This window comes from Trichogramma pretiosum, unplaced genomic scaffold, assembly GCF_000599845.2.
Source record: "Trichogramma pretiosum strain Unisexual culture from Peru unplaced genomic scaffold, Tpre_2.0 scaffold58, whole genome shotgun sequence".
NCBI classification, from domain to species: Eukaryota; Metazoa; Arthropoda; class Insecta; order Hymenoptera; family Trichogrammatidae; genus Trichogramma; species Trichogramma pretiosum.
This window is the reverse complement of record NW_019641630.1, coordinates 779741-805394: the sequence shown is the minus strand read 5'-3', so window position 1 is coordinate 805394 and position 25654 is coordinate 779741. Positions and strand designations below refer to the sequence as shown.

At 37.0% G+C, this 25654-nt stretch overlaps 6 protein-coding genes across 8 annotated transcripts; 2 read left to right on the top strand and 4 right to left on the bottom strand.

The window, feature by feature from the left end:
• Positions 1-39: 39 nt before the first annotated feature.
• LOC106652907 (HD domain-containing protein 2) lies at positions 40-3158 on the bottom strand. Of its 2 annotated transcripts, XM_014372074.2 has the most exons (5): positions 3141-3158; positions 2161-2352; positions 1252-1376; positions 1014-1182; positions 40-933 (listed from the first exon to the last, which is right to left on the bottom strand). In XM_014372074.2, exons 2-5 carry the CDS (start codon positions 2209-2211, stop codon positions 700-702), a joined length of 579 nt encoding a protein of 192 aa, XP_014227560.1. In that variant the 5' UTR covers positions 2212-2352; positions 3141-3158; the 3' UTR covers positions 40-699. The 2 variants fall into 2 exon arrangements, with proteins under 2 accessions (XP_014227560.1, XP_014227558.1); XM_014372072.2 differs by lacking the exon at positions 3141-3158 and having other exon boundaries at positions 2161-2520.
• Positions 2657-4069, top strand: LOC106652905 (activator of basal transcription 1-like). The gene is made up of 3 exons (XM_014372070.2): positions 2657-3362; positions 3447-3639; positions 3725-4069. Exons 1-3 carry the CDS (start codon positions 3170-3172, stop codon positions 3993-3995), a joined length of 657 nt encoding a protein of 218 aa, XP_014227556.1. The 5' UTR covers positions 2657-3169; the 3' UTR covers positions 3996-4069.
• Positions 4070-4263: 194 nt separating this feature from the next.
• Positions 4264-6383, bottom strand: LOC106652902 (soma ferritin). Its single transcript, XM_014372068.2, has 3 exons — positions 6102-6383; positions 5727-6013; positions 4264-5652 (listed from the first exon to the last, which is right to left on the bottom strand). Exons 1-3 carry the CDS (start codon positions 6253-6255, stop codon positions 5368-5370), a joined length of 726 nt encoding a protein of 241 aa, XP_014227554.1. The 5' UTR covers positions 6256-6383; the 3' UTR covers positions 4264-5367.
• A 741-nt stretch (positions 6384-7124) lies between these two features.
• LOC106652903 (ferritin heavy chain A) lies at positions 7125-9339 on the bottom strand. Its single transcript, XM_014372069.1, has 4 exons — positions 9231-9339; positions 8226-8341; positions 7868-8145; positions 7125-7706 (listed from the first exon to the last, which is right to left on the bottom strand). Exons 2-4 carry the CDS (start codon positions 8335-8337, stop codon positions 7425-7427), a joined length of 672 nt encoding a protein of 223 aa, XP_014227555.1. The 5' UTR covers positions 8338-8341; positions 9231-9339; the 3' UTR covers positions 7125-7424.
• Positions 9340-11088: 1749 nt separating this feature from the next.
• On the top strand, positions 11089-13707 carry LOC106652906 (ferritin subunit). Its single transcript, XM_014372071.2, has 4 exons — positions 11089-11680; positions 12680-12798; positions 12890-13192; positions 13268-13707. The coding sequence occupies exons 1-4, from the start codon at positions 11608-11610 to the stop codon at positions 13421-13423; spliced, it is 651 nt and encodes a 216-aa protein (XP_014227557.1). The 5' UTR covers positions 11089-11607; the 3' UTR covers positions 13424-13707.
• Positions 13708-14383: 676 nt separating this feature from the next.
• Positions 14384-25126, bottom strand: LOC106652901 (influenza virus NS1A-binding protein homolog). 2 transcript variants are annotated; one of them, XM_014372066.2, is made up of 7 exons: positions 24062-25126; positions 18743-18946; positions 18449-18621; positions 17671-17869; positions 16624-17592; positions 15830-16221; positions 14384-15743 (listed from the first exon to the last, which is right to left on the bottom strand). In XM_014372066.2, the coding sequence occupies exons 2-7, from the start codon at positions 18887-18889 to the stop codon at positions 15506-15508; spliced, it is 2118 nt and encodes a 705-aa protein (XP_014227552.1). In that variant the 5' UTR covers positions 18890-18946; positions 24062-25126; the 3' UTR covers positions 14384-15505. The 2 variants fall into 2 exon arrangements, with proteins under 2 accessions (XP_014227552.1, XP_014227553.1); XM_014372067.2 differs by lacking the exon at positions 24062-25126 and adding an exon at positions 22600-22943.
• Between the last annotated feature and the right edge of the window lie 528 nt (positions 25127-25654).

Sequence of the window (25654 nt, the reverse complement as noted above, 5' to 3'; positions counted from 1 at the left end):
TTTTTTGTTTATTTTTGAAATTAAAGAAAACTCTGCAAGTGTATGAAAAAAATAATATTTAATCATTCATTTACGTGGTTAAATAAATTTTACATCTCAATAATTTAAAGAATTAGTAATACTTGCGCAATAATTTTGAGTATTTAAGTATTTGAATATGAAAAGAGCTTTACAAAGATATGAAAATTACATTTTTAAGATACAAAAAAATCTTAAAATGTGAACACATAATTAAATATTAAAGTTTTTTTAATATTGAATATATTTATATAAATATAAATATTATATGATTTAATTATGTTACTTATTACTGTAACTTTTGTGTACAATGAGTTATTGAGAAAAAGATTAATTAAAATAATTAATTATGATAAACTGAAGAATTTAAACAATATTATGAATAAATTCTGATATAAAACTCTGATTCATGACATCAAACTCAATATTTAATCTGTTAATCAACAATGAATCTTAACTTTGCTTTGAAAAGCAGTTAGGATATTATATTATGTAAATAAAATATCCTAATCCTAATTGAACACTTTCAAAATTAATACATACTTAATCATAACTTTGACTGAGCTAATAATTTTTTATCTATTTTTTCCTTTAAATGCTATTTTAGATTATATAATTATATTTACTAAAAAATAAAACAATTTTTTAGCTTTTTCATTTTAAAAATTTTTGGTTCAACTATCACTTTTCATTTTCTTCTGCTGTGCTAAGTAATTTATCTCTCGCATTGTTAATTTCTTTTTCTACACTTTCTAAAAAGGGATTAGTTATCTTTCCTCGAGTAGAGGTGAAAAATTCTTGTAGCTTTCCTGGAATGCTGTCTCTTTTTTCATATTCATAAGCTTGCATTAATAAATCAATTCTATCCAAGTCCTTCACATATCGAGCTTCCAGTGATTCTTGTTTTTCATACTCCTGTAAAATTAATTATATATTTTTACGAACTATCCATTATAAAAAATTTTACTAAAAGATTATATTTTTAATATATTTACCCTAAATAACACAAGCATTTCTTGTCCTCTTTCTCCTAAGTCTGCACAAATTTTCTCCATAGCTTCATCTTCCATTCTATGTTTATCTTCAGGAGATACTCCACAATGAGGAGTGATATCTCCTACTATGCATTCAGCCAAGTCATGAACTAACGCCATCTCAATTAATCTATGTGATAAAAATTGAATTAATACTAAATCTTTCAGAATTTACATTTATTATTTTAAATATACTTACTTAGATTTATTTAAATTTTCTTTTGGATCAATAAGAAAAGAAAGCATGGCCATCCTGTACATGTGTCCGGATATAGTTTCTGGATCTCCAATATTCCTTATAACCCAACCAGTTCGTTTGATATGCTAAAAACAATAGAGTATTTACAATTTTGTAATTAGGTAGGTGCAACATATTCAAATAATTCAATAACTTTAATAAGTTACATGTTTTCAAGTAATATTTTGATTTTTTTCATTCATAGGAAATTTACGTAATTAAAGAATTCTGATATCTGAAACTTCTTTTAAATTTTTTTCCTGAATGCTCTACGATACCTTATAGAATATCAAAGTAAAAGTAGCTGCAGGGTCTTTCAGAAAATTATTTGGTAGGAGTTTCATGAAACTAGATAAAATTTGACTCTTGGGGTTGCATCAACATCTCTTTAACCAATGTTATGAAAGTACAAATAATTTAAACAGAGACGATATAATCATTTGTTATCATCATCTATCAGTAAATCATCAATTTACTAAATTCATTCATCATTGATGAACATTTGAATAAATCCTACAATTTAAGATTGAACGATGTTAAAACAATAATAAGAATATTTAGTAAGCAAACGATTATTCAGGTTGTTGATTATTGAGGAGATGGCAAGCAAGGCCAGCCCAAAAATCAAATTATCACACCAGCTTTCTGAAACTTCTATAGAATATTTTTCTAAAAGACTTTCCTGGGACCTTCAACTTAATGTTCTTAAAGGCCCCACAGAGCCTTTTGAAGAAACTCTCAGAAGAATATTAAGAAAACGGGATTGGAAACTAGATTTTTGGGCAAGTGTCACCGTCCCTTTAACCACGTGCTAGAATGTCAAACGTCGTTAAACGCACAAAAATAGAAAAATCAAGTTTTCACTCTTACCTTCAAGCGCCCGATCAGCTCCATAAATTCCATGATTTTTTTAACATCCATGTTTGCTAACGACGCGTATCGATTGTTGAGCGTAAAAACTTATTTGTTGAAGCAAACGACCTGCTGCTGCGAATGCTGCGGGAATGCTGTGAATGCTGTGCGATGCTTTCCACGTTAGTCTCTCGACTAGAATAGAAACGACTGAAACGGGAAGCACTTGAGATCGAGACGAGAGTTTGAGAGGAAATTTTCTCACGCACGCGCTTTTCTCATGCGCATCGACGACTGAAAAGATTGTCACATTGATTTCAAAATCGCGAGTTTAAATTAAAATGCGTGACAACTGACAAGTGCGAATATAGATCGTCGTGCTTTGTCAATCGACTGTATTTTGTGTTATGGATGTATCAGGTGACAGCCCCACGGAATGATTGCTCACTGACATTCGCAGTCTGTCTGCAATAAGCAATTCGTCGTATACACACAGTTAAAGACCCTGAGTGAGAAAGAGTAGGGAGAGATAATATACTGTTCTATAGACCGCTATCTCTTTCTTGCGTTTCGCGAAGAGAGGTAGAAAATTCCCACTCTCCTATTTTGCATACATTTAAATCGACAAATTTATTTATCATTTTCGTACCGGTGAAAACTTTATTTAAAAGTCAGTGAATTTAAAAAAAGCCTGCTTTCACGAAGTCGACGAACTCGGATGATTCGATTAGTTTCTGATCTTGCCACCGAAAATTAGAAAAGGATAGCACGATACATGTGCTTCCATGTGCTTATGTCAGTTTCAAAATCTAATCTCGAGTTACAAAAACACGTTCATATTCATTTAAAGCCGATGTAGGTTATGTACACACGCACGCTGTAACATTGTGTGTTATTACATTTGTACCTCAGTGACAGTGAATATTGAGACTTAGTTGATTGTACTAAATATTTAAGTTACTCGTGAAATAATTACAATTATTGCAATAAATAATTACCGTTCACAACTGGTCATCAATCAATTACAATGGATCCGGAAACCTCGTGCACCAATGAACCTAGTTCTGCTGAAGTAACCGAGAAAAAAGTGAAAAAACCAAAAAAGAAAGGAATTATTTATTTATCAAGCATTCCAAAGTACATGAATGTGACTACTATACGTGAAACTTTTTCTGCTTACGGAGAAGTAGGCCGTGTATACTTGCAATTGGCTGACAAAGGTACATTACTTTAACCATTCATAATTTTTATGCATAGTTTTTCTTTTATTATTTATTTATTAATTCATCATCGTTTGTTTGCAGAGTTGGCAAAACAAGAAAGTAAAAAACAAAAGAAACGTAAGCAGCCTTCAAAGCATTTCACTGAAGGCTGGGTCGAATTCAAAAGTAAAAGAGTCGCTAAGCATGTGGCAGCTACGTTAAACAATACACAGATATCAAGTAGGAAAAAGAGCAAATTTTATGACATGATATGGAACATCAAATATTTACCAAAGTAAGATTTATACCAAAGCAAGATTGGATCTATTTGCAAACATTGTTTGAAATTTAAATAAATTAAAAAATTTTAATTTTTCCAGGTTCAATTGGATTCATCTCAGTGAAAGATTGAGTTATGAACGAGCCGTCCACAAACAAAGAATGCGAGCAGAAATTGAACAGGTTAAGAAGGAAGCTAACTTCTTCTCTACGAATGTAGATAGGAGCCAAAAATTGAAAAAAGCAACAAACAAAACAAATACTTTTGTTGCTCCTGTTATTAAACAAAAACCAACTGAGATGGAAATCAGACAACAGAAAAATAAGACTGAAGATGATAGAACTGATTGTTTGAAATCCTGGTTTGGTTAAAAATTGTTGTGATTGACTTTAAAGGTTTTTCAATCATTTTGTTATAAATATTTTGATAAGAAAATTGTGTAATATAGTATTTAATTTAAATAAAACGAAAAAAATTATAAACCAACTTTGAACTCTATTTTTACTCATTTAAACTCAATTCTATTTGGTCTAGCAGTTAAAGTTGAGTTGATGCAATCCTTTCGCTAGAAATAGATATTCAATTATCTTTTTCCCAAAAGCAATAGAATTGAATACAAATAAATCATAACTGTGTACAAACATTTGAATGATAACTATATTTTCTTTAAGTTTAACAATTTTGTTAATCTCTTGCATTATAAAAATTGTAAGACTGAATATATACTACAGAGCTTTATGTCTTGTTGAGCCTACATGAAAATTTAAAATTTTTCATTTGAATCTTGATTACAACGTTTTTGCATTTGAAAAAAGTCTACAGAATATCTCTCGAAAAAAATTACGTGAATGTCTTCATTTTGTGGATTTTCAGTCATCAACGATGTTTCATGGAAAATTATTCAATGAAAATTCAGGAAAAAGTGTTTGAAAATTTCAATTTAAACCTTGGCTTCGGTATCTCCTTGAAACTAATGAAATTGAAAAAGAAAAGCTGTTTATATGATCGGACTAGTAGTTCGAGAGAGTTCGAGTCGAATCGTAAAAATTCCAGTGTTTTTACCGAATATTCGAGACTTTTGGAGTGCTCAAGTTTCTATCAAGTTCTATCATTCATACAAATAAATCATAAATTAATTATTTATCATAGCTATATAAATAAAATGAAAAATTCTACAATAAGCAGTAAGTCTGTAGATGAAAATTCTATTACTTGAAACTAAAGAAAAATTAGGCAACTCGAAAAAAAACAAAATTGGAGTCTCTGAACAGTGGCAGAGTTGCTTAGTCAAGTTTCATTGTGTATTTGTTTCACACAGCTGCTAATATTTTGAGACAAAACCAATGATGATAAAGAAATCAAAAAAGAGAAAAATCGAAAGAAAATAGTTTCAAAACAATTTTTGATTAGCAATTAAATTGATGACTAATTAAAACAACTACCAACTTACTTATTACTCCGACAAAGCTTTAAATAACTAGAATTTACCAGATCCAAGAGCATTCAGAAAAATCCGAAACCTTCACTTATTATTTGCTAAATAAATATTCTCGTCTCAACAATCTTTATATTTTTTAAATAAATTTTTAATAGATCCAAGTTAATTTGAATTTCAACGGTACAAATTACCTACGCACCAATGAAAATTACTCAACAAAATATTTTGCAATCATAGTACAAAAATTGATTTTACCGAAACAAAAAAAAAATCCGAAGAATACCAAAAAAATAAAGAGAATTAATTTATAAACTGGTCCGGAGATAATCGTCGAACAAGTAAACACCGAGGGGTGCGTCGCGCTGCCTCAGCAACTTCTTCAAATCGCTGGTGTATCCAGCGAGATCTCGAATCATCTCGCTCTGCTTCCTGATGAGTTCCTCCTCGAGGAAGTGGGCCGCCGCGCCGTCCTCGTGATCCGTGGCCAGAGTGTGAAGTCTCAGGGCTTCGTTGGCCAATCGACTCTCGGAGTCGAGGACTCTGGCCAGGCTGTGCAATTCACTCATGTCGAAGTTGAGCGATCTTTCTTTCTAAAAATTGCAACAATTTCATAGGATTTCTCTCCTAACGGCCGAATGAAATTTCGACGCTAAAGTAAACTCACGTTTTTTCCATTGTTCGAGATGTTCTCGAACGACAGCTGACCGCCCCGACTGTTGATGTATCGGATGATGGCCAATGCATTTTCCCACGCGACATCGGATAATTTCCTGTACAGTTTGTGAAAACCTGCGCGATTAGTGTCGTAATTGTTGAACTGCGCGGACAGCAGCAGATATTCGAAGCTGGTTTGCAACTGATCGTCGGCGTAGGCCAAAAAATCGTCTTGTATCTCGTCGATCGAACCGTACTTGGCATTGCAATCTTCCAAGTCTAAGCTATCCGAGCTCTCTGCACAGAGACGGGGGCAAATTTTAAATTACTATTTTTACAAATCAATTATACTAACAGTTTCTGTAAAACGTGAGAATCTGTTCACCTGATATTGTGTACGACTTGGCATGGCATGCCGAATCGATGTTACTGTAGCAGTATTCCGATGCAGTAGAACGTATAAAATGAATCCACAACAGACAGAAAACCAGTCCACTGCAGGAAAACTTGATCTTAGAAAATCTTGAAACCATCGCCATGGTGGCATTGAGCAATATCGAAGACAGAGAAAAACTGCGACGGACGACTTGGTGGAAAACTTCGGCTCACCAAGTTGAATGTATCACTAAACTAATTAAATTTTGAGTGTGTCTATTTAGCGGCCGCATGTGAAATTTGTGCTACAGCCGCGATGACTTCAATAACTCATAATATTATTGTTTCCAGAGGTGTACTCGCGCGCATACACCGTATGGTCGCCGCGAATAAATATCAAGCCGAATTACCTATTATAAAATTTTTTATTTTTTGGTCAATAAAAAAAAACGTGACTACATTAATTTTTGAAGTTTTTAGTCTTCAATACAAATAATTTAAAAGTTGTACATTGGTATTTCATCGCTGTCTTTTTTATTTTGTTATGTTTTAAGATGTGCGAACGAGATGAATCTCAGATCGGTTTCACCTCATCAAGTCTGTTTTTTTGTTCCTCGTATTAAGAGTGAAAACTTTTTATAATTTTAATAAGAGAAAATAGAATTTAGCATTGCAACGCATTAGTCCGTTATTTATTTACTAATTTTTTACTGTGAAAAAATTAGAAACATTAGAGTGAAAAAAAAAAATATGAAACTTAGAAGTTATTCAAAGATCAGACATTAATAAAAAGTCAATTCAAATCGATTCAAGTACTTGAATGCTAATACAAAAAAAGCTATTTTAAAAACAAAAATTGTTCTCAATTTTGAATTTGTAAGCAGTAATTTTAACTGTAAGTAGCATTTTTCTTTATTACTTAGCAACATTTTTGATGATATATCAAATTCGTATTTTCATTTTTAAAGTAGTAGTGCAATCAAGAAGAATCACTCATTTTAAGCTTTGGAATGTAACGCAAATAATAAAATAATTGTTTTTTATCGTCTTTATTTGGAATCAGGATTATTTTACATCAATGATTTACTTAAATTTTCCAATTTTAGAAAACCAATGTGCTTAAGTTTGTTGCGCATAATCCAGCAATCAGTTCAACTGAGTAATAAAACAAATATTTCATTTGTTTCAGTGCTTTATAGAAATAGCTATAGACAAAACTTTACACAAACTTATAATGTATTTGTTCATAAAATTTTCAATTTATAATAAATACAACTAGATTTTTCACAAAATCATAACTATGAAAAAATTTATAGCACTCAGTTAGAAAAATTTACAGAGCTTTTTGAAGGTACTCATCGAAGAGGAAGACAGCAAGTGGTGCGTCACGGTTGAGTAGATTCTTGAGATCTGCTGTGTGACCAGCAAGATTACGGATTTCTTCAGTTTGTTTCTCCAAGAACTCCTCTTCGAGGTAGTGAGCTATAGCAGCATCTTGATGATTCTTGGCAAGATTATGAAGACGCAGTACTTCATTGGCCAGTTGTTTTTGAGAGTCTAAAGCCTTAGCTAAGCTATGAAGCTCACTGACTTCCAAATTGTGGGACTCTTTGCTCTAAAATATTTTAAAATGAATAAACTTTAAAAATTGTTCTTCAATTTGCATGCTTATATTTTTTTATAGATTTTAGTATATTTAAGCTTAAAAACTACTCTCAGAAGAATTATTTTGTTATTAAACTGCAGTATTTTAAAAGTATAATAAGTATAACTTACATTTTTCTTCAAGTGAGGTAGTTGATTGAAGTTCATTTTTCCACCACGAGTGCTGATGTATTTAATTAGGTCAATTGATTTTTGCCATGCAAGATCAGATAATTTTCTGTACAGTTTCTGAAAACCTGCACGGTTGGTTTCATAATTGCCAAAATGGGTAGACATCAACAAATATTCAAAGCTTGATTCTAGCTGGCCATTAGCATATGCCTGCAAGTCAGTTTGTAAAGAATCAATAGCTCCATACTTGGCATTACAGTTTGGTAAATTGGGTCCATCTGAAAATTATAAATGATTCAATTAATATTTTCAAATTAACTTTAAAACATTTTGATTTACTTAAATTCATAATAAGTACCTAACAAAGAAGATACTGGTTTAGGGCTGCATGCAGCTTCAACTTCATCATAGCAAAACTCAGCAGTTGAAGAGCTTACCAGCAATCCACACAGAAGTACGATTAAAAACATTTTTCTGAAAAAAAAGACAAAAATTTGGTAAAATTGAATCAAACTTGTTAAAAAACAAAAAAATTTTTATTAATAGAAGATATAAGTATTCTTATTAATAGTATGATTGCAATAATTTTAAACAGTTTCAGTTAAAAATTTGTAAATATCATAAGTACTATACATTTTTTAATATCGTCCAAATCAGATCAAATCTTGTGTTTATATTAAATTCTAATTTCAAATCATCAACTATTTCTGCAATTTATTCAACTCATTTATTTCAAAATTCAATACGATACAAATGTCACATACATATTATCAATATTTGATTGAAATCTAAAATTGAGATTAAATTTATAAGTGCTCACCGATGAAATAAGATAAATTATTTTAAAAAATACTCTCCAACTTTATCGAATGTATAAATTGCAACCAATCACAGATTCATCCTTCGTTTCTATCAGTTAATGAGTCAACATTAAATTCTTTGAAGCGACAATGAAGTGTTTAAAACTGATGCACATAGTCTGATTAGTTTGATAAGCTCATTCTATATAATATTATTATATATGCATTACATTGAATGGTAGAAAATGTAATCATTGGTTGCCATTTCACATTATCATGTAGATAAGCTCCGACTGGCCTGTGCATACTCGGAAAAATATTCATTCGTCATGGTAAAAACAAGAGTATGAAAAAACTTTTTTTAGGATAAATAACGGGTGACAAAGAGCACACAGCATAATAGCGAAAAAATGTGTAATGAATTATTCTCCAAACTGAACGTCACACGCGTGAATGGTCGCAGTTAAAAATCGATTAATTTCGCACTTAACAAAACGAAACTTATTGCAAATCGTAGCACTGATTTCGACTGTTTATAGTTAATGTATATTAAAGATACATACCTTATTTTCGATCAAACGATTTGCGAACGACGAAAGGGAAAATTATTGGCTGTCTAGCAAATAGCGTGAATACTCTCGCTTCGACGCTGTGCTAAACAATGATCAGAAAAGTCACAAGCACCGCAATTCTCAGCCGTTTTCTGTGACAGGGGTGGGAGTAAATGCGTAGTGTAGTGTGGCTCGCTACGTTGCCAGCTCTCGCGAGCAGAAATCGTTTCGCGTGTGCGGCAACTTATTTAGTTTTTACAAATGCATAAAGAAATGGTTAGATTTTATTTAAATTTCTAGCAACCGTAAATTGTCAATTCCCTACGATAATATACGTTATTTTGGAAAATAATCGTACAGCGCCTATTTCATCATTTATATCGATTTTCTCGTTGAAAAATATAGAACAAGCAGACAATAGAAGTATATTTTTTAAAGTCAGCTAAGAAGTTTTGCTGAGTAGAACTTCAGAGCTCGCTTAATAACTCACATGGTCAATGTATTTATTTACACACATTTCCACTCATGTTGCATCATACAGAAAAATATAATGCTGAATCAATGGTATTCGATTGAATAAATATACCAGTAAAGTCAACATCGTAATAGATAAATTTTCAACTCATTTTTTTTTACGTTTTTATTAATCTTCATCCATAAAATTTTTTTTGTTATAAAAGTGGGTCAATTCAAATACGAGCTATATATAAGTATGAAAGGTGAAGGCTCTTGAATGATCTTTACTCGTGGTTACGACAAAAATCCGAATCACGTACAGATGATTATCACCGGCTACGTGAACAAATATTGTACCGATGATTATAACTTTGAGTGTCGTTACCAATAAAATATTTATTCGTTGCCCAATGCATCGAAATATAATTTGCGCCGTTGCGTAACGTTAATCTCTTTTTTTAAAACGTTACGATTAGAAAATATACAAAACGATCGATGGAAAGATCGAGGATGTGCTTGACGCAAACGGCCCCACAACCGTTTTCTTCATATAATATAAAAGTGCGGTACGATAGTCTATACGCTGATACGTATAATTCAGATAAAAACAAATGTGTATAATCGCCGCAACTAAACCGAGATACGATCGATCGTAGGAACGCAGTTAAAAAAATCGTGGGTTTTCCTGAAAAATAATAACGCGATAAACGCGCGAGTAACGTAAAAATAAAGTTCGATCGGAAAATCTACTCCGTTGTTGTACTTTTTCACAGAGATTGGCGTATATATTATAAATCTGTGTCATACTTAAATATTATCGTTTCGACTCCGAGCGTCGAACAATGGAGCATGACAAATCACTAACGAACAAAAGCTCGACTTGCGCTTCTAATTGTAAGAAAAGCTTCGGTCGCCAACAAAGATATAATACATCGATCGCGCACATATATAGTAAAAAAGAAAAAAAATTACGCGTAAAATCACAAGATGATGCAAAAGCACATACGGATGCGAGTCTATGCGAGCATGTGCTCGACTCATGGGTTCATAAATATAGAAATAGAATCGTCATGCAGCTGGGCGGAAAGACACGATCCAGCTTGTCTCTTCCATAGATATATAGAGACAAGGCAACAACCGGCGTCGACGTGTTTACTCATCGTAGTTCAATTTCGTTTAATCGCGACGAGACAGAGAGACGACGACGACGGCGACGACGACGACGGTTAAACGTTTCACGACGAGTGTCGGAGGAAACGGCAACGTCGCTCGGGCTTATCCACAGAGAACATTCCAGGGTGCTGGGCTCTCCTTCCGTGCCCCACTCCCGCCCGACGGGGCGGCCAACGCGCGGGGAAAAAGCTCCCGCCGCGCGCAGCTGCGGGGCTATCCCGTCCCGACCAATACGAACATTGGCCAGGCCGCTAACACGCAGTAGTAAGAGAGAAATAACAAGTCGACTGCGTACTTACCAATATACTACATTGAACATAGTGTGTCGCCCGACTGCTGCTGTATACGTACGAATACTCCCGTAGTTTTCCTCAGCGCGTTCATTGTTTTGCGAACGTCGAGTACTGTCGCTTTTCGATCCGCGCGTTAATGGCCGTGCTTGCGGTCTACGTCTCAATAGCTCGTTGACGGTCTATCACGAATCAACTATCGCTCGTAGAACCGAGCTCGACAGTCGATAAGGGATCAAGTGTCATCCTTCTACGCCAGTGTGTGTAAAGGTTGCCTTCCCGTGACATTATTTCACCGTAATTTCACTCTAAAATCTCTCTCGCGCTCGCGCCCCGGATTACGTTGGACTACTGCGGAATCGTTGCTCGAACGAATTGTACCCCCGTACACGATTATTAACGCACACCTCGAGTCAATTTTCTCGATCGCAACTCGCTCAGTGACCGCACATACATCGATATACATCATCATGAAGAGATTCTGCGTTCTGCTCTTGGCTCTCGCCTGCTTCCTCGCTCCGATCAGTGCTGACAGCCTCAAATGTGAGTATCAATTTCAAAACACACAGGACTTTCTTTGTCGCGAGGCGAGAGATTCGCTTATTGTTGCGCTCGGAAAATTATTCCACGAAGATCGGCGACCTTCGTGAGTTTGGAATGCTCGCACAGCGACTATTGTCTTTCGTGCTCTTTCATTATTCAATTGACTTTGTTCTATTTGGACAACACAGTATAATACTGTTATTATCAGTCGTATATCAATTGCTTAGAAAATATACGTTTCATCCAGGAAACTCCATTTTGAGCTTTATAACATTTTTATTGAAATCCAGTAAAAGTATACACATGTGATTGAAAACAGAGAAATCATATTATATTTCATACTGTTCAGTTACATTACGTACATTTTTTGTAAGGTTTTATCAGTTCCACAATGATAAGATTGAATGCGGCTCAAAAAATCATGATGAACATGCTCTCGAAAGAGAAAAACATCAACATTCTACAGATTCTTCCTCGTTCATAGTATCGTGCAATACTTGAGATTTTCAAATTTGACTTTTTTTAAATGACAATGAATGAGTTTTATACTAGGTCTCATAATCAATGTAACATAATGTCTCACTCTTTGGAAATGATTTAATCATCTGTTTCTTGATAAGAGTTGCATGAATTTAATATGATTCACAGACTGAGTCAAAATAAAACTATCAACATATGACGAGTGCATATATTAAATTAACAAAGCAATTTAAACACTTTAAATGATTCAATGTATTTATTTCAATATATATATAACAAATTTAAAGAATATTACAAAGATATCAATATAAAGATATCTATCTTTATATATATCTGATAATATATCTTGCTAAGTGAATCTTAAAAAAATTAAAATGGGATCGATCAAATTATTAAACTTCTTATCTCCAATATTTTCTTGATAAATTTACAATAATTTATCACAATGCTATTAATTATTATAAAACAATATTTGCAAAAAACCTAAAAATGATGGTATAATTATTCTTGATTTTATAGGTAATTTGAAGCCTGCTGATGTTCCTACAGCATGGAAGGATATGGTTAACCCATGTATCCAAGTCCTTGAGGCTCAAGTAAAAACTGAAATTCAGGCTTCTATGACTTATTTGGCTATGGTGAGTTGAAAAGATTGTTCAATTATATGTATTAATAGATTCTCATAATGTAGATAATCAGAAAATAATTCAATTTATTATTATTTTACAGGGAGCACATTTTGCAAGGGACACTGTCAATCGTCCTGGCTTCAGCAAAATGTTCTTTGAAGCTGCTAATGAAGAACGTGAGCATGCCATTAAAGTCATAGAGTACTTGTTAATGCGTGGCCAGTTGACCAGCGATGTAAGCAAGTTGCTCAAGTTCCCACTGAAACCCCTGCGCGAAGAATGGAACAGTGGTGTAGAGGCTCTTACTGATGCCTTGAACCTCGAAACTTCAGTCACCAAAAGCATTCGTGACATCATTATGACTTGCGAGTCTCCCAAAGATATTCCTTTCAATGATTATCATGTAAGTTAAAATTCTATCAAATGTAGAACAAAAGTTGTTGATTTTTAACTCTTCTAACAAACCTTTTTTTTACAGCTGGTTGACTACTTTACTGCTGACTTTTTGGATGAGCAGTACAAGGGCCAACGGGACTTGGCTGGTAAAATCTCTACACTTGGAAAGATGATGGCTACTCATGGAGCTATTGGCGAATTTCTATTTGATAAGAAACTTCTTAATGGAGAATTGTAGAAACTTTTTCCTTTTACAGTTAAAAAATTGTGAATGAATGTATTAAAAAATTATAAGAAATTTACTTACAGCATAATACATTTATTATTTATTTGGCCAAGATTTTTTTTCAAATGAATAATGTATTCTAAACATCATTGAACTGAAAGATTTAATTAATGATAGTTATTGTATAAAGGACATTTTATATAAATAGTTTGTTAATTCCTGATCAAAATGTTATCTATACTTATTATAAAAATAAAATATTTTCATTGCCAATAAAATTTTGTTTATTAAACTTTTATTATGTTCATTAATGCAATAATCATTGTAATAGCGTGAGGTCGATAAACGATCTGCACGATCTTTACAGATTTAAGTAAAACAATATTTTCGTGTAAATAAATAAAGATAGTTAAATAAGAAATTGAAATTTGAATTCACGTGCAAAGCATTAATTACGCAGTTAAAAAGGCGCAACACTTTTCAGTTCATCATCTATAAATAGACGGGTGGTAATAATGTATACATTAATTTTATTTTAACAATTGTAAGTTTATTATATACTTCACCATTTATAATTTTTTTAACTTGCTTTACAAAAACATTTTGACATTCACACCATATTTACAATATTTTTTTTCGATACAATCTTTAATTGTCTTAACATTTGCGAATAAGTTTCATTTGAATAAATTTTGTCTTAATTAAGTGTCAAATTTATATTTTATAATTAGAAAATCTGTCCTCATTCTCAGGTGATTAAACATTTTACAAAGTAAAATGTCTATAACATTTTGGACAGAATACAATCAAATTTCTCAGCAATTTTTTCTTAGTATTAAAAATTGACAAATTATAATTAATTTATAATGTTTGAACGTATAAATAACTAAATTCATTCACATTTCAAAATTTTGTAATCAATTTAAGTAGCAGTACCCTTGATACTTTCTGCTTCTATAATTTTTACATATATTTTTTTATTTTCAAGAATGTATTGATGAAATACTGAAAATTTAGAAGATTTATTTTCGGTATATTAAGACTTTTCAAGTATTGAATGTTGGACCCAGTTTTTCATTTATTTGACATCAATAAATGACAGTAAAAGTTTGACAATTGTTTTAGTGCAGTTTGTTTTTATTCACCAGGAATAAATCCTATTTTCGGTATGTGGCAGTGTAACACTTTTCAAAGTAAATAACTAGGTGCATTTGTGTTTAAAAATTTTCAGTATATCAATACTTGATGCATCATCAAATTTTCAGTTTGACATTGTGGATTTGATGAAAGAAATTGTATTGTGAATTGACTGAAATAATATTGGATATGCAGATGCGAAATAATATCTTTGTTGGGGTAGCAAAAAATATGCTGATGATACAATAATTTGTTTGAACATAGTTCAACAGCTTGAGTTGAATAATATTTTAGAATGAAAACTGGCATTTTTTTTACAAATCATTTTGATTTTGTTATGGCAGTTTATGGACCATAGGAATTTAATACAATAGAATATTAAAATATATACATACGCTTTAATAATTTAGAATCTTATGACTTTTCATTAAAATTTCAAGAAAAACCAAATTTCATGATAATCAATTGAAACTTTAGTCATACAAAATTAATCACTAAACATTTAATACTACAATTATAAATAGTTATCAGAAAAATAGATTCGATCATTTATAAATGAAAGAATACTCAAATCGATTTTTATCAATAAAAAAGAATCAAAGAAATGCTTCATCACTAATGGAAATAATACATTACTGTATTTTTTAGTATAAATATCGGTATTTTTCAGACTGCAAAAATATTCAGGTTCAATTAATATTTATCAAATTAATTTTTATCTCCACTTGTACATGATTGTTTGGAGAAGTTACTTTTATCGTGTAAAATCACAAGGCAGAAGCATCAAGGATCGCAAAAACTTGAAACGGTGGTTTTTTTGAAAACCACAGACGACACTGGCGTCTATAATTATGCATTAATCATTAAAATTGTACTTGTCTCGTCTAGTGCCTTAACGGTATTATGAAATATACTTTTTCACGTCGATTAATGCCAATATAAAATAACGTAACTAATTTATACAATCTTTTCGATCGCGGAGCTGGCTTTACTTAGCTTTTCGCTGTGCGACGTTGACTGTGGCATGTCCTTTTCGCTGCCGTGAGCGCTGGAGCCCGACGAGGGACAGTACTCCGGCGGTGTCCTGATGCCGTCGTATTTAGGGACTAAATTGGTCCACTCGTTCGTATAAAAATCGAGATACTCAACGTGGCTAAGAAAGCTTTTTCCGGAATAACCACCGACTGCATATAATCTACAACGTATCGAAATAAAATCGTTAAAAAAAGTTGAAAAAAAAAAAAAACAATCTAATATAATCTGCAATCGAGAAAAATTTACCTGTCACTGATTACGGCGACACCGACGTTAGATCTTGGCGTAGTCATACTAGGTCCAGTTGTCCATTGTCGGTCAAGGGGATCGTAGATCTCGGTCGTGGTGAGACTGTGGGTGCCGGTCGAGCCACCGACGACCATAAGTCGGCCCTCGTACACGGCGACGCCGCAACCGCGACGAGCCTGGCGCAAGCTAGGGCCCTCGGTCCACTCGTTCGTGGCGGGATCGTAGATCTCCACGGAGGTCAGGCAGTTCCACGAGTCGCAACCACCGATCACCCACACTTTGCCGTCGAGCTCGATCACGCCGGCTTGATAGCGACCGGTTTTCAGAGGCGCGATTTCCGTCCACGCGTTGGCTTCGGGATCGAAGACGTGACACTGTTTGATTCCGGTCTAGAGGTTGAAAAATATCTCGTTAATTTGCTGTCGATGAATCATCACTGCCCCAATGAAAGTATTTTATAAGTTCTTAGGCAAGATTTTAAAAAGATCTTGATAAAATTGTAAGACATCTGGTAGCAAGTTCTTGTATAAGATCTTGATAAAATAGTAAAACTTCATCACAATCATGAAATTCAAATTATATAAGAACTTGTTACTTCAAGTCTAGTAATGAAATCAAAAACTCTCTTAAGAATTTGCTACCTGAAGTCTTCCAGTTTTATCAAGATCTTATATATAAGAACTTGCTACCAGATGTCTTAAAATTTTATCAAGATCTTTTTAAAATCTTGCCTAAGAACTTATAAAATATTTTCATTGGGGTGAGTCAACGTTGAATAAAATAATACTTACATTGCCGTTCCATCCGCCGACGCAGTATATTTTGTTGCCCATCGAGCAAACGCCCACGTAAGATCTGGCCAAGTCCAGGCTGGCCATGGTCTTCCACTTGTTCTGGCCCTCCTCGAACATCTCGACGGTGGCCAGCTCGGTGGAACCGTTGGATCCGCCGACCACGAAAACCTTACCGTCCAGCACGGCCATGTCGAACCTGCCGCGCGGCTCGTTCAGCGCCGGCAGCGGCTCCCAGGTGTTGGACTCCGGCACGTACTTCTCCACGGTCTTCAGACACTCGACCCGGTCGTAGCCGCCGCAAACCAGTAGAGCGCCGTTGAACTCGGCGCAGCCGAACGAGCACTTGCCCGACTTCATGGGCGAGATGGAGCAGTAGAGCTCGGGCTCGCTGCTGGAGCTGTGCAACTCGTCGGCGCCGGCACCACCCGCACCGTGCGAAGGGGACGTAGGGGCATTGAGGCGCAGCCGTATCGAGAGCTTGGCCACGCGGCCGTTGAGCGTCACCACGGCCAGATACGTGTGCTCGCCGGACTTGATGCTGCCGATCATGTTCCAGTCGAGCTCGACATTATCCTCCAGCGACTCGATCGTGTCGCGATTCAGGATGATCACTCGGGGCGAGGCCGGATTCAGCTTCTTCGTGCTCTTGTTCTTGTTGAGCGTGAACGTCTTGTGCGACAGCTTCTTGTAATCGATGACGAGATCCGTCTCGGTGCTGTCGCCGCTCGGTATCTCCGAGCAGTCCTGCAGACTGTTGTCCAGGGCCAGATAGAGCAGGTGCTTCTTCTCCGTCAGCAGGTCGAAGTTGCAGTTGCACTCCTCGAGGAAGCGCTTGAGATAGTCGAGGACCAGGTAGCCGAGGCTCGTCTCGTTCACCAGGTCCATCTCGAGGCTGGTTTGGTAGAGCACCTCGAGTTTCACGCGCAGAGCCGATGTGAAGGATTGACTTTCGAAAATTTCCGCGAGCTGTAAGGTATAACGCAATAACGTGAATCATCGGTTACTTTTTCAAATAAACGATTGAATGAATGAACATTAACTTACGTTTTGGCGGATGTAGTTTTCAACCTGCTTGACGAATGCATCGTTGTCGGTGATACGAGAAATGCCGCGAATGTCAAGGGCTTTCTTGGGCGTTAATCTCTCCAGCAGATTAGTCGCGCACTGGGCTGCGACGCCTTCCATTTTCAAGGCCCGCGCGGCGACGTAGACCTTCTCGAGCTCCGTTTCTTGTATTTCCAATCTAAAAAAGTCAGAGTTTTTTTTATTAATATTAGTGTGCAAATAGACAAAACTATACATTTTTTACATTAACTTCCTGTTGCGTGAACGATTAACATTTTCATGTTTAACAAAATTGCATCTTACTAATTATATAGCGTTACAAGCCGCACCGGTTTCCGAGCTATTTCATAAACTTTGCAACATTTTTCATAAAACTACGAATATTCGACGCTTGCAGCTGAAAACTTGCATAATTTACAGTAATTAGAAATCGAAAAAAGCACACTGGAACGCGAGTTAGTTTGAAAAAATTTCGATCTATTAATAGAGTGGAAATTTTGAAGTTGCATAATTGATATCGTGGCAAAGCGATTCTTATCAGCAGATAAGATCAGGAAAAAGATGCTTTTTTTGCTTTCGCGACTATGCACGTGCCAATCGTAAATAATCGCGGGAGGTATACTGTGTTTTTACCCGATTACAAGAGATACGTTTATATGAACTTTTGATTTGCTTTTCAGCCGAGGAGATCGGACTATTTGCGATCGAATCTACAACTGTTATTAGGAAAAAAAAGTAAAAGGATGTATTAAATTACCTGGATGTGTAGACATAGTCGACGAGCTTCTTAACTGCTCCGATGTCAAGATCGTCGTTTAATTGTATCGTAACAACCAACTCGTGGGTCGGTTTTTCGGTTAATTGCTCGAGAATATACGGAGACGCCGCGGCAAGAATAGCCCTGTGACCCTGAATTTGTCCTTTACCAACCTGTGTGTATGTGGAAAACATATTAAAATTCAATTATATCGTGCATCATCGAGAGTAGAGCTTCGATAATATTAACCGCAAACATAAGCGAATTATATCTTGTGTATGTATATGTACTCACGTGTAAAATGACGTCACACAAGGTTCTGTTTTTCTTCATCGTGTAGAGAGAGGCTAAGATTCGAGAAGTGTGCTGTTCGTCTTCGAGTCTCAGCGGCGCATTCTTGAGGCCCTCGGCGTCCCCGTTGACCGAAATCGAAGAAACCATTTTGTGTTGTTCAAGGTTTTTTCACGAAAAACCACCAATTATAAATGAGTTCTGGAGCTGAAACAGGAGGAGAGAAAAACAAAACATCGATTAATTTCATTGTCAGAGATAGAAAAAGCTGCAAAAATAGGTATTGATGGGTCCTTGAATATTCATCAAAATATTGTTAGCCGTTGAATTCAAGCATTAAAAAATGCTACATACAATAGTTCTAAAACAACTTTTCGCTAGTTTATGTATCTGATTTTTGCCTAAGAGCCCACGATTTCTTATTTCCAGTATACGATCGGCGATGCTCGAAATTCGAGGCAATCGAGCATGTACATCGCACACGTGCCCCGAGATTGACAAAACATCATCGGCGCGAGTCTGCTTCGAAAATAAAATCTTTACTCTCGCTTAAACACTTATGTACATATGTACGTAAAAGTGACGCGCGTCTCTTTAGATGTACAAACATGTTCTTTTGTACGCACGTTGCCATTTACGAGCGCGACCAATTAATTCAAAACTCGAGATCGTGTATCGAGATCGATCCAAATAAATTTAAATCGACTTTCAATTATACGGGATGTGAACTGGATTTTTTGACACGTGCCAGTAACATTCAAAACAAAAGAGAAAAATTGCGCCTATAGAAAGCGAATCTGACCCGAGTGGACTGCTGGTTATTCGACACATTTTAGCTCAAATTCTGTAGTTTTCGCGCGAATGAAATTGGATAAAATGTATGCGCAGATTTTCGAGTTACGAAGAAACTAATTGTTAGCTTTTAAATGATTTCACACGCAATCGTGGTAAATTCGAAACGTAATAATTCTAAACTGCAATTAAATTTATAATTTCCTTATCTAAATCGAGCATTAAAAATATCTCAATGATATGCACGCTTTACATTCTAAACTGTGTATAATTTCAAATCTAAACGAGATAATGTTTCGACGATCATTACAGCTATATCACCGAATTAAATCACAGACATCTCCGAGCAACCCACATGTGTTTGATAACTTAAACTGGAGAGATTGTGTCGCGAAAACAAACTTTACGAAAGCGTATAACTCTAGCTCGAACCGCTCTATTTCTAGCCGGTAATGGAAATTTTTTTGTAATTTCAAAAAGTGCGATAGATAGGTGAGAAAAGAAGTACGCTCAACACGCTGTATTACAGGGCGAATTACCTAATGTAACAACACACACGTATTCGACGGCGTAAGTAGAATTGCAACACTTTTGAAAAGCCGCGCAAGCGCAGCGGAATAACTTATATCGAGAAGAAACGGCATAAGCCGCGAAGATAAAAAAATGTGACGACGAGAGAGACCCCCGGCGAGGTTAATTTGTTTGTAGTACTTGGATGACAAAGATTGATTTTCCTATCGATAATGAGAATCTTTCGAGTGTCGACCGATGTATTATTTCAGGAAGGTCGAGCGAATACATTATGAAAGAAAAATATATAAAATAATAATGTTTCATCGGCGCATTCGATCGTTGACACGTTGAGCTTAAATTTTAGAATGCGGTAATTGCTGAAGTTAACAATGAAAATTTATGCGAGACAAAAAAATGTCTCTCTTTCGAGTGCGTTATTATTATATAAAAACGTCTCTCAATAATTCACGATAGAAATCAATAATATCGATGGTACAATTATTAAAGTTGGGGAAGACACGTGTGCTGTTTTTTTTTATTGAGCAGACGTATCGACGGGAATGACGTTGGCAGACACGCTTCAAAATAACAACAATACATTCGATCTCGTATCGTTACTCTCTGACGTTTGAATCGTTCACTTTGTTAACATTAATTAACTCCGGATACGCAAACAGGGCTTTGCAAAAATACGTACCAAAATTTCGTCCAGTTTTTTCCGAGAGCTTTGAATTTAATATTCGCGAGTCAAAGATATCTTTCCGTATTCTATATATAAACACACGCGCGGGCACACGATTCGATTTAAAATATCAATGGTGAGATCGAGATATATAGAGGCCTCTATGCGTACCGACGGAGCGTTGACTTTTTATTACGCGGGTGGACGCGCACAGTATATATATAAGTACAGCCAACACGTGCAGCGCGTGGGCCCGCGCCGAGAAGCCGACTAGTACACGTCTGGATCTCGTGTACGTTACTCGGTAAAAAATTTTTTATATTTTTTGATTAAGAAACGCGACGCTTTTTCGGAGAGCGGCGCGGCATACTCAGACACTTACACACGCGAGCACACATGTGCGGGAGATGAAATCGAAGGGGGCAATGATCCGGCGTCGATCGACCAATGAGAAGTCAAACACGTGTGGCGCTCCTCTCTCTACTGCGTGTATCGAAAAGTACATACATGACACTTTCGAGAGAGCACACCTCCACCACACGATGTATCGAAATTTATTTTTAAAAAATATAGCGATGTGTTTTTTTTTCTTCGGTCTCGGTTTCGCAATATCGAGATAAATAACGAGTTTCTGGCCTAGGAATTTCAACATTTTTGGAGCAATAATTGCTTGAAAAAAAGAGTTTCGATTTTACAAGGAGAGAAGTATTTTTCCAAAAATCGAACTATTCGACAATGCAGTAAATATTTACGAATTGCATTTGAAAAACATAAATCACCACGTAATACGTAACAACGCGTTAAGGCCAAGAAACTTATAAAATATAATTAATTAGGTGTCTGAGCGGACACCTCGAGATAAACTTGACAGAAATCAGGTGGTTTTTCATGGAAAAACACGACGAGATGCTTCGCGCAGTAAGTTTCATATACCTATATATAATAAAAGCGTGGCAAAGGTCGCAAGCAAGTACGGCCGCGACCTTGGGAAGGTCTCTCTCTCTCTGTCTCTGCTTCGCACGCGGCGCCGGTGTTTCAATTTTTGCTTCGCATACAGGCGCGCGAGCTGCGTAGCTTTGTAATGCGCTCATCGCCGATAGGGCTTCTCTCTCTACTCCTACTACTACTACTATGCGAATCTGGTGTAATCAACAACTATCTATATTTATCTAGAAGCAGATGTCGTCAGTGTGAGAGAGAGAGCGAAAAAGAAAATGTATGCACCGACGCGCGGCATCGATCAAACGCGACGCTTCTAGAGATATGTCAATGCGAAGTTATCAGCTGAGCGGCTGCTCTCCGAAACACCCCCGCGCGCAGGACGATAGATATAGCCACTACAACCGCGCGAAGAACGAGGTCGTATAAGCAATGAACAGAAATTAAAAAAATAATCTCGGGATTAGCTGCAGCTAGATCCCCGGCGTAGTAGTACGAAGTTCGAGTTAGAAGGCCGCGCAGCGATGTATACCTCCACGTGCACGCCAGTAGTGTGGGTGACGCGTTCGAGAGACGAAAAAACACAAACTCGCGCCGCGTGCCTATAAGGTACACACAAACACACTTGCGCACGCGAGGCGTAGTAAATAAAAGCGCGGGGGCCCGCCGCGTCTACATATAAACATTAGCGCGTACACCCTGTTGCTGCGTAGTTTATCACGGACGAATAAAAATCTACGCTGCTGGAGGTTGAGATGTTTCGATCGACACTATTCCCAATGATATCGTTCGATAATTAAGTTAAAACGATAAAAAAAAATAAATAATAAACGTCGATAATTCATAGTTAAAATTAATCCAACAACAATTGTCATAGTAATATTGCAAAGCGCCCGCGCGGAGTTTATCGTGCGTTATTAGCTAAGGTACTTACAGTTTAAAACTCTGGAACTCGTGGAAGATGAGATTTGAAGAAAAAATGACGCGTTATGCACTGCTCGAAGACTCGGCTTGTACTGATGAATCGGGCAAGGGGTTTCGGTTCTTATAAGACCACTGGGCCACCGTACAGTAGCGCAGCCTCTAACTATCTATCTCGCTCATACCAATGGAACGGCCGAGAACATTAAGGAAGAAAGGCCAAATATGGTGCGCGCGGAGACTTTTTTAGAGTAATAGTATAGTTTTCCTGTCCGGTGTAATCCGAGTACATAATGATGCTCGCGGCGCGTCCTACAATTAAAAACCAGAAACGACGATGAATCGGGTGCCGCGCGGCGCACAGACAATGGAAGCGGCAATTAAGTCATTGTGCCGCGCGAGATTAGAAAGTTATACGATTTCGGGATATTCATTTCGTATTTGTTTCGTATTATGATCCATTAACGAGATCGGAGAGATAGAGACGAGCCCCAGTACGTGTGTCGATTTAATAATCTCCGATGATCCATCATGTTATACGTATTCGATTACGAGTACTTGCGTGGTGTATCGAAGCAGAGGACAAGTGCGCATTTTTGTCAGAATAGCTGTACCACCTCGCAGTTACTTATAAATTTAAGGAGCAGCTATACGTGTACATCGAGGCACGTTCGGCTAGGATTATCAAGCTTTATCTGTTACATCTGCTCCGATTCGCAATTTTCGCGCTGCTACTGCTACTACTACGCGTGATGTTTACATGTGCTCTCGCGCTCGCGAGCTTACCTCCCAATTATGTAGCATAACTCTCGATTACATATTACTACCTATATATGCCGCTGCGGTGTTGTGTGTGTCATATTATGCTGCCATCGGGTCACATCTATATAATTTGATATGTAACACACGTATTATACGAGCTGCTGCATGTCTGTTATTTACATCTAAAGTATAAGTCTGATTTTCCATTTATCCAGACGCGCGCGCGCGCAGACCAGTAAAAAAAAGAAAACGTCGCACTACACAGCCGGGGTGAAAAAACCTCTCGAAAAAGCAGCACGAGGACATGCGAGCTGAGTAGTGGTAGTAGGTAGAGTCCTCGTGTGCACGTAAATATAAAGTAGCAGCGATACGTATCGGTGGCATACATGTGTGTATGTATACAATAATATGCGGTACACACAGACACACACGGTGGCAACTCTCTGCTCCGTATTTTATATATATATAAGTGTATAACAACACGATATATATACATCCGTTGCTGCATGCGATCTGCTCTGGCGCACGTACGCAGCCAGAGAGTCAAGCGCGCACGCACATATGCACGTAGGATAGAAGAAGGGAACAACATGCATGCATACGTTATACACTCACACAGAGATATGTGTGTATAGGCAAAAAATTATGCGCTATCTGCGAGAGATGCAAAACAACAACAAGAACGACAAAAAAGACATGTCTCGTGTCCTCACCTTGCTGTGAATGACATTTGGTCCCCCATTCGGATGGCAATTAATTTTGATCTATCTCTCCTCCTCTGGCTCTCTTTTCCCTCTTTCTTATTTCAGCTCTTCATAATGACCGGGTCAAGCCAAAGCTCTCTCTCTCTTCCTCTATCTCACTCGGTTTTTTCTCGACTCGTCCAAAGTTACGGAAAAATTGTGTTCGGCGAGCTTCGATCGTCGTCGTCGACAACTTTTAATTTTTTTATATGCACTGCGTCGTCACAACACGCGTAGTAGTACTGTCGAACGCACGGATGGCAACTATTAAAAGCCGCTACAAATTGTCACGATACATTTCGTCTCTTTTGCAGCGTTAAATATCGGTGTCGTCGTCGTTGTCGTCGTCGTCGTCTTGCCGTTGACGAGTATATATAATGCGGCAGCGGCGGTGGATACGTGTGATGTGTGTAGTTGGATATAGAATTTCACCCGTGAAGAGAGAGAGAGAGAAACTTGAGGAGCTCTCGAGCGATGGTGTTTGAACGTCGCGTCGCACAATAATCACTCTCGCACCGATATACAGATAATAATAAATAAGCCAAAGGCAAAAGCAATGCCGTACGTGCACAGATACTCGCGTGTGTGCGATTGTTATATACTTGTGTCGTGTGCGCGCGCGACGACGGGCCTCTTCGAAAAAGTGCCCCTCTCGCAGTTGTAACTTGTAACGAACAACACAGTCTCACAGAATCTTCGCACACCGCGACGATTCGCAACTTCGCGTCGACTGCTCCTCTCTCTATATATCTATGTCTATGTCTCTGATCGAATTGGCATGTGACGAATGCACGACGTTTACGAACTCTATCTACTGCTGCACTGACAGCCGCCGACGCATTCGACAACGAGAAGGAGAGATTCGCGATGTCCAGGCCTGATACTGATTACTGACTGACTGACTGCTCGACGCGCAACTCCGGGGGACGACTATACGACGTCGTGTTTGTGCCGTGCCGTGTTTGTGTCGCGGGGAATATCGGGATGGCAGTTAGTAGTTTAGTACTGCCTGCTAAAACTCGAGCAGAGCGTCTCTCTCTCGCTCGCGCGCGTTTCTCGTGTGCTCTCTATATAACACACACATACGGACACACACATATTACATTGCAAATACACATGTGTGCGCGAAGAACACACGGCCGCTGCTGCGAAAAGCATTAGAGGCAGAGCAGAAAGGCTGCAACAGCAGCACGTAAGCTGCGCGGCGCTTTGGAGCGGTCGCTCGCGCGCGGTGTGTTCACCCGCGTGCCGTTAACGGACCGTCAACGATATATAAACTCCCTATATGACACTTGCTCAACACGTGGCTCGCCAAGCGGTTGACTCGCAATTCCGCGCGTTTTCCCGAGCACTCGAACTTTTTGTCATCTCTGGTGCTTTTCCCGACGGAAAACTTCGTTTTAGCGACGAATCGTTGTTGCCAAGATCCACGCGGTAAAATACGTCGTTTTTATTTCCTTTGCCGAGCAACAACATAACTATACATTGATGCGCATCCAGCCGAGTTTATGACCGTCGTTGTACGCGCGCTAGGCTCGTACTTCTTTTATACTCGCGAACTTC